Source organism: Limulus polyphemus, unplaced genomic scaffold, assembly GCF_000517525.1.
Source record: "Limulus polyphemus unplaced genomic scaffold, Limulus_polyphemus-2.1.2 Scaffold1371, whole genome shotgun sequence".
Lineage (NCBI taxonomy): Eukaryota > Metazoa > Arthropoda > Merostomata > Xiphosura > Limulidae > Limulus > Limulus polyphemus.
This window is the reverse complement of record NW_013666981.1, coordinates 165,392-174,528: the sequence shown is the minus strand read 5'-3', so window position 1 is coordinate 174,528 and position 9,137 is coordinate 165,392. Positions and strand designations below refer to the sequence as shown.

Here is a 9,137-nt window from a genome sequence, read left to right as displayed (position 1 = left end):
CTGCCGAATGCTTCTTTCTGTATCCTGCCTGTTTTTCATATAATTTCTTATTTATATCTGCCCAGTTATTTAATTCAAAATTTATAATTATTTCAAATATTTTTTCTCATCACAGTTAGCACTGATATTCCTCTATAATTCTCTGGATTATTTACATCACCTGGATAGGTCATTACTTCACTTCATAGTTCAGAAAACACTCCACTATTCAGAATGAAATTAAAAATTTTACTAAATTCTGAACTTACATTCTCAATATTTAATTTAAACATTTTATTAGTTATACCATCAACGCTAAGATTAATGTAATACAATATTTTTTGTAGGAAAGCTGAAAAAAAAGATGCTGAGGTCTATGCAGAGTAATGAAGATCACTTGGTTGCTATTGAAATGATTGACGGTAGCATGTCTGTGCGGGAAGATGCCCAGAGAATAAGATGTTCTGTTTTATCAATCAACCAACTAGTCCAGAAAAGCAAGGAAACCATCTCTGTGAAGGACAGAACATGTCCTAAAGCCAAAGGATCACCACATAAGCCCAGGACTGTCATACCCATCTGATCCATCTTCAAGCCAATCTGGAAGTATGGATTTTCCAGCAGGGCAGTGCGAAACCACACAATGCTAAGATTGCAATGGCACAGCTTCAAGAAAAAAAAAACATTTTTGAAGTCTCGCTGTGGCCAGCTTTTTCTCCTGACTTGAGCCTGGAAGAACATCTGTGGGACATGGCTTGTTAATGCCATCAACAGGAGACAACTGTGACCAGCTAACCTTTATCAGCTGGTTGTAGCTGCACAGGTAGAGTGCCGAACATCCCACACCAGTCTATACACAGTCTGATCAGGTTTATGCATCAACAATGTCAGGATTGTATTTACGCTTGGGGAGCTCACACCTGATACTAACTTACCATGTTTCTTTGATCTGTAGTTTTGTGGACATTTCCTGTGATTTTGTTTCATATCTATGTTTGAAATATAGGATTACATCCAATTAGACCTGAGTGTTGCATTTCTTTTGTGCATCAGTATATAACAGAAACTACTACAGACACACACATACAAAATATGTATGTACAGTAGAACCTCTCTAAATCAGTAATCCTTTAAAACTGGATGATTTTCTAAGTCCTGATTTTTCCCTTGTATTTTCAACGTATAAGAAAAGAAGACCCTGGAATTCAAAACCTTAAAACATATCAAATCTTGCCTACCCATATCCAGCAATTTAAGAAGTGAAACTTGTTAGTTTAAGATAGAAAATCTATTATGCATGCAAGACTTACCTATTCACTTTCTTATGGTACGTATTTTATAATACACCAATTTTAAATCAAAATTGCAATTTTGTGTAGAAAGATTAATCAACATATCATTATATACATTAATGATGATTGGATAATGTATATGAAATGATATATTTGTGTATTAAATTTTTTTCCAGATGACAGGAATAAACTTTGTCCAAATGTTATACGTTTTATACTAAACTAAGTGTTTCATAATTAGTATATCTGAATAGGTGCTTGAAAACTTATCAAAGTTAAAGAAAGATTATCTTATGTTGTTACAAATAAAGAAGAATAAACAACAAGTAACATTTAGGTATTCAAGGGACATTTACACACACAATTTCACCAATTCATATTTCATTATAGTGGAAACCCTCTCTAAACTTGAAACCCCTACAAACTGAACTTTTGTGTGATTGAGAGCAGTTCCACTGTATATACAAATAAATAACAAGGAAAAAACTTCTCAACTTTCAAAGTAGAGTTGCATTTAACTTTCATGCTATTATTAATAAAATAATGACACGAGATGACAAGTGAGCATGTATACTGGTATTCTATAAAGCCTAGGCTTACAACTAAGCTCTTTAGTAGTCATAAGCCTAAGCATAAAAGGGTAGAAGCATGAAATTATTTTGATTATGTTGTAATTATTTAAAAAAATGCCATTCTAATTATTCTTTAACTGATTTCTCACTCATCATATTTAAAGAATTGCTTGATTTTCATTGATAAGTAATTGTAAGTCTTTGTAAATATTATATTCTTCTGTAGAAGCAATAGATTTCTAGCACACTTTGATTACAGAAATGCACCATTAAATAAATAGCTGTTCTACTTGTACAAAGAGCATGAAGTTGTATTGAAATCCAAAAGAACCTTTCTCAACAGGACCAGAATGAAGTTTAAGTTAATCAAACCTAAATTAAACACTGATATAACCTCAAGTTATTCCAGTTTACAAGAACTAAATAATCATACATAACTTCAATAGAACTTAAAGAAAGTAACGTAAAAGCTTGATTTCTAAGGAAAACAAACATAGTATGTTAAATACTTACTTCAAAAGTTCTCTTTCCCTCTGTTCTAGTTGCAATAAACAAGCTGCCAACTCCATGTACAAGTTATTGGCACGTTCTAATTTACGTTCATAATGCTCACGAATGTCTTGAGCATGTCGCAATTCATCTCTTCTTCTTCGCACCAGATCTTTCTCCACAAGAGAAACGTGATTTCCTTCTTGCTTTATTTCATTCATGTACTGCTTTATCTCCTCCTTCCAAGAAGCCTGACCATAAGAAACATAAGAAGCGTAACTCATAAAACCTTTTATACAATGTATAAGAAAATGATAGTTAGTAATCACTGTTTCATCTTAGCCTCCTTCATAGAAAAATGCTCAATCTGATGCAAACTGGGTACTTTTTTGAGAAGAAAGAAAAAAAAGTCTTCTTACCTACTACAGCCATAAGAGAAATTAAGAGAAGAGCCATAAGAGAAAGTACTTTTGTAATTATCTTTTTTTAGCCTAGCAGAATAGCCTAGTGGTGGTTAATAAAGAATTCTTACAAATTTAGCAAGATAACTCAAAACTGTGTGAATTGATATAATGATATTCACATTTATTTTCAGTGTTACATATGAAATTATGTACATTTTTAAATGGCTCTTCAGGTGTAACAAAATAATCTTTAAATTAAAGGGACTACCCCCATGATTGTAAACTTGCTTATACAAAACTATATTTCCATTCATGAAGTTCAACGTTTAACTATAAAGTTATTATTATTATTATTAATATTAGACAGATGTGATGCTACATGCTTAAAAGATTCGGGGCTTGGGGTCCCATAAGCATGGGAATTTTTGGTGTTTCAGTATGATACCGATCATAGTTTTCTATTCTGATTTTTCAAGACACTAACTGGGGATTCGGAGCACTTTCAAATAGAATCAGAGCATGGGTGTCGAGAGCCAGCCCAGGTCCTGGGGGTCAGTAATATCTTTGGGCCCTCATTTCATTCTATATATTAACTTTTGCTGATTTCTCATAAAGGAAATTTAGATGACAAATTTCGTCATGAATCTATGAAAAAACAGTAGCCATTTTATTTCATTAAGTAGTATGCACTTGTAGTGAGCCAGCTGCCCCCCCCCCCCATCAGCCCTGACCCTATGTACTAGTGCCTAGTGACTCCTTTGCTATTACAGGAGGAATTTCGTGAGGTGAAGTGGCACGTCATGTTCCACTTGATCAGTATGGAACAAGAAGCTGGGCAGGTTTAATCCTTTTCAAGAAATCAGTTTGCTAAATTTCTGTTTTAGCACCATGGCTGACAGTGATTTGGGGTGCTGTGATTGTGTTTTGTAATGAGATTTTTGAAACAGACGGTTTCAAGACATTATTTATTTTGGTGAAACCAATTAAAAATGTACTTCCTAATTAAAAATAATAATTCTAACCACAATCATCAAGATTTTGGATATACTTTTATTTGAAATTGCATTTATTGTATTTTCCAGTATTACAAGTACAATTTGTCATTTATTTCTACTGTTAGAATACAGAGAACCTGTACTTCCTACAGAGGTCCCCAATATTGAACATTATGGAAATGCTTGTCGAGCGGACTGAACAAACAGAACTTTGTTCCACGGAGGGGTAGGAGGTATAGTTTAACCAAAGAAAATGGTCTAGATTTCTTCATACTCACAAAATTTAATATTTATTGAACTAAAATTAATTTCAAACATCACTTATCTCTGAAATACGGAAATTTTTTCTTATTGAGCTTGCACTCATACTGTCAACAGAACACGAGACTCAAAATTTTTTAATGTCCTTTAAGCAATGCAGAGCATACGTTAGTTAATTTTCCATTCTCCCATCTTCCAATTACCTTATCATACATGCATTAGTTCTTACATAAGCTCTGATTTCCCACCATAACTTAGATTTTACTGAAAGTTATGGTCATGATGAAACCCCAGCTATAGATGGGAAAGTATTTCAGATGTATTTCAATTAAGACAGTCTTGTCTGTGAAATACTGAAAGCTAAAATATCCACATTTAAAAGGAGGTGAGAACTGGTAAACATGATCAAAATTACAAGTTACAAGGCAAGAAGATGATAATCTAGACTACAAAAAAGGTAGCCAAGCAGAGTCAGAGTACAATCCAGAACCAGAAGAAAAATTATTCGTAGAACTGCATTAAAGAAAGAAAGAATGGAGCAGATCAGCCTTACAGAAAGACTGGACCTAAAGGACAATCAGAAATAAAACAATTTTCTCAAAGGGCACTCTTTGCCCATGTTGCCCTGTAATTAAGGCAAAGGGGTAAATTTTGAAAGTAATAATAGTTTATTGTACCTGTGGCATGAAAAGATAGGAGGAATACTATGTGCTGCTCCCACAGTGGAAGGTTCTTGGTGGAGCAGCCCAGTCACATATTATTAATGGATGTAGTCCAAGGGCTGTAGCCCACCAGTATCTACATCGAAAAATTCCAGTGATTCACACAATAGGCACATTAGTAGGTTCTCAGGGAGAATCAAAGAAAAAACGAAGCAATCTGAAGGATAGGCTCAACAACTTTAGGAGATTGCAGCAGAAACATCAATGAATAAATAAATAAGATTGAAAAAATTGATCAAGTTGGAGCTGAGACATCTAGCAAGAAAGGTAATTCCATTTCTGATATCTCTAGTGTCTTGCAAAGAAGTGCACATGAAAATGAGAAAGATACCCACTGGAGCATCATCAGCCACAAGATGGCATCCTCTGTACACTTCCAAAGGACAAAATCCCCCCCCCCCCATTAAGATTCAGCATAGAAAGTCGAATTTTGTTTAGGACAAACACTGAGGAAAATGTGGCATGTAAGGATCCCAGTTGGACAAATCCAGACACAAGATCTGACATAAGGAGAGGCCATAATTTAGTTTTACATAATCAAATAATTGCTCAGAAACCATAGAAATGGTTAATAATGTGTATTGAGAAAATGTATAACAACTCGCAAGTAACAGTTTCCATTGAGCCTGGAGAATAAACACGGGTGGCAAACAGAATCCTGAAACTGAAAGTACAATGATATAACGATGATAAATATAATAAAAAAAAATTCAGATTCGTCTCCCTGTCTGCCTGCAAGACAGCCACTAAAGGATAGAGAGAACGAGATGCCAAAGAAATAATGAAGTGGTGAATTTGAGGAGATGTAACCATTCATGCTTAAAGTGATTGGGTGCATCATGATAAACAAGATGGATCAGTTGCACAAACCAATTTGTTAATGTGGATAGAGAAAAATCTGTAAAGCACAAATCATTATGAGGTATAAACAATGATACTGGTTTCCTCAAAAAGATTCTGTTTTTGCAACATAAGAACAAACAGTTTGTTTGTTTTGAATTTTGCGCAAAACTACACGAGGGCTATCTGCGCTAGCCATCCCTAATTTAGCAGTGTAAGACTAGAGGGAAGGCAGCTAGTTATCACCACCTACCACCAACTCTTGGGCTACTCTATTATCAACAAACAGTGGGATTAACTGTCACATTATAAAGTCCCCATGGCTGAAAGGGCGAGCATGTTTGGTGGGACGGGGATTTGAACCCGCGACTCTCAGATTGCGAGTCGAGCACCCTAACCACCAGGCCATGCCGGGCCTAAGAACAAACAACCCTGACCAGATATAGAAAGGAGAATCAGGATCATCAGAGAAGGTAACACAATAAGAGAAAAACAGCAGTGCCATCTGTCGCAGCCCAAACCTCTGATAGGATGGCTCTATCAGGATGCAAGTATAGAGCCCTCCTGGAAAAAAGTAAGACCCCCTGATAATTACACAATAAGTCACATGAAAGGTGAGAGAGTGAAGAATTATGTGTAAGTAATACGTGCTCTGCAAATTATAGATGACATTTGGAAATTTTGAATCATATGTTTTGTTGACAGCATGAGGACAAACTGAATAAGAGAGGTTTTCAGTAATTCAGAAGTAAGACTTCCTGATTTGAGTTGGATTTTAAGTTGATATTTTGCAGACCTTTTGTAACTTTCAACCATTCTGTAAGTTAATGTAACTAACATGGGTCTGACAGGTAAATTTCACTAGTTTAACAGCCAAAATGTTACTAAAGCATACAATGCTAGCAGTTCCAATAAATAAAACATTTTTTGTTTATCTGACCTGTGTTTTGAAGTATTTTTCCTTTGGTGTACTCAGGATTTCTACTGCTGCTATGTCAAGATGCATCAAGATGTGTCGAAATGATGGTCTATTTCTAGGCTTGGCACTCCTGTAACATGTTCTTATTTGTTAAAATGTTTCAAATGTTTTACTTTCAAGGTATAAAGCACAAAAAACAACATGTTTTTCACAAAGTAAAATATTTTATATTAAATGCACGGCCATTATCGAAATTGGTTTTCTCAAATCTCTCCACTTACCAACACTGTTTCATGAGCAATTTAAATCCTTCCGGACATGTTTTAGGAATGGGAAGATGAAGACTGTTGTTACCCACACCCCAGATGATAGCCGAAGAATCAACATCTTTATATGGAGTTTCACATGTCAACAACTCCCATAAGACCACACCGAAAGACCTAAAAAAATCACAGAATTATTTATTTTCAACAAGGATTCTGTTTCCTAATATTTAACTAGGCATATATGTATATATATATATATATATATATGTATGTGTACATGATTTCATTTATAATCATGAATAGGTCTGATCTTTGTTTATCTTTAAGGGTGTTCAATGCTCAATTTTAGGGACATTGGTAATATCTTACAACCACTTGAAAATATCAAGTTTATAATGAGATTACCCTTTAACAATGATTTTTTGAGCTTTTTCATAAATTTAATATTTGTTTCAAATTTATAAACAAGTGAAAAATACTTATGGATGTAGAATAACTTAAGATAAGTATATAAAGCAAATTTTATTCCTAAGATTTCTAAGTAGTCTGAAACCCTCGCTGAATACAACACATTATTGAAGTTCATCTTATTTTGTACAAATGTTGTGCGAAGTCTCATGCTGCTTATGGAACAGCTTCCTCCATCATCAGTCATGCTTACTGCGATAGTCATGGTTATACAATAGTGTTGAATACCATATTTTCTATTGTAACAAACTTTTGGAAAGGATGGTGAGGTCATTTTAGACAAAACATCTTGACAAGCTTTCCATAGTATATAAATTATAGCCTAAAAGACCATAATGAAGCAGACCAAAAGCATAATATTTCATTAGTACTGCATCAGGGGCCATGACAGATGTATGGCTAAATGGGATTGCCATGATTTTAGTTTCTTTGTCCATTTTTTTAAATGGAAAAACAGCCATTGATTTTCAAATGTGGATAAAAGCTTGTTAACTTATGGACAGTGAGCCTATATCATATTTAAATCCTTGTTTGTTAATGAACCAAGACATAAAGGCATTGCTGCAGATTGGCTTGTGGTGTGGCCTTGGAGCCTGTTGGTATGAGTTTTCCAACTCCCTGGGAGAACACTGAGGACTCCTTTCTTCAGAAATCTTACTATACAAATATCCTTTGGTAATTAGTGTACTTATGGTAGCATCGCACTGTTGAATATTTGGGAATTCAGCATGAATCCAAATAAAAGTTAAAACATCACCCAAGATGGCACTAAATTAGCATGTATAAGTTATTAAAATAAGGCATAAAACCTCTGTGTTACACCTATATTACACCTCAAAACACATTCATTGTATGGTCTGTACAATAATTTTTTCCAGAAATAAAATCTCTCAATTACATAGCTAAGAGGTATAGAAATCCAACTACAAGCACTATTTTAACATCTATCCTTACCTAGTCAATTCCACTCATTATACAATGTTTAACATAATCCATTGCTAAATGTAAAAACTACACAGGCTTTAGATAGACTAATATTTTCAATGTTACCATTACACCAGAAAATAGTTTGTGTTAATAAATCTTTTAATTCTTATGTTTAATACGTCAGGATGATATTAACTTTCATACCAACTGAACACCCTTTATCTCTGTGAGAAGAAATGGATTAACTGATCTAGTCAAATATTAATATAATTTTGTGTGAAGCAGTGCCTAGCAAGCTTTTAATATATTACATGTACTATACACTGAAATTCATAATTTTTCAATATTTTAATTTGCTGTAGTTTCTTTAAAAAATTAATTACTAAACATATATAGATTACCTAAATATTTTTAATCGTAATTCTTAATATCCATCATCATCGCTTCATAACCTATCTATTACTTTAAAAAAAGTAATTATAATGAAAAAAAAAAAAATAATAATAATACCAACCATATGTCCACCTTTTCTGAGCATGGTTCATTTCGAATAATTTCTGGAGCCATCCAAGCTACTGTACCAGCAAATGACATTCTTGTGCTGATTTCATTCCACTGTCTACATGTTCCAAAATCTGAGATCTTCAGGGTACCATTAAGACTGATAAGAACACTATAAAATAGAACAATCAGTATTGTTCTCTTGCACATTCAGTTTTCATTCAAAACCTTATGCTGACTTTTTAAGTGTGAGTAAAATCATCACACAATCTACATACAAAACTCACAGTCACCATTTACAAACTTCACGTAAGATCAACAGGTTAACAAAGAGAGTTTAAAAATATTTATGATATAAATGGTACAAAACACTAATGTTTACCTCATAATGTGGAATTTTTTTTACCCCCCCCCCCCCATTTCTAAAAAGAATACCAAACATTGGTATCTCATAGATGAATTAGGTCATCAAGAAATTAATGTTGCATTTTGGAACACTTTC

General features: G+C 33.9%; 1 protein-coding gene across 4 annotated transcripts in view; it reads right to left on the bottom strand.

The window, feature by feature from the left end:
- The window catches only part of LOC106463302 (mitogen-activated protein kinase kinase kinase 12-like), a 69,720-nt gene that overhangs the window by 24,902 nt on the left and 35,681 nt on the right, over positions 1-9,137 (bottom strand). For all 4 annotated transcript variants that reach the window (XM_022390753.1, XM_022390756.1, XM_022390755.1 and 1 more), the window contains exons 7-10: positions 8,649-8,807; positions 6,755-6,913; positions 6,495-6,603; positions 2,357-2,583 (exon numbers count right to left, since the gene is read on the bottom strand). In XM_022390753.1, the coding sequence (XP_022246461.1) occupies positions 2,357-2,583; positions 6,495-6,603; positions 6,755-6,913; positions 8,649-8,807 (654 nt within the window). The remainder of the gene's footprint in view (positions 1-2,356; positions 2,584-6,494; positions 6,604-6,754; positions 6,914-8,648; positions 8,808-9,137) is intronic.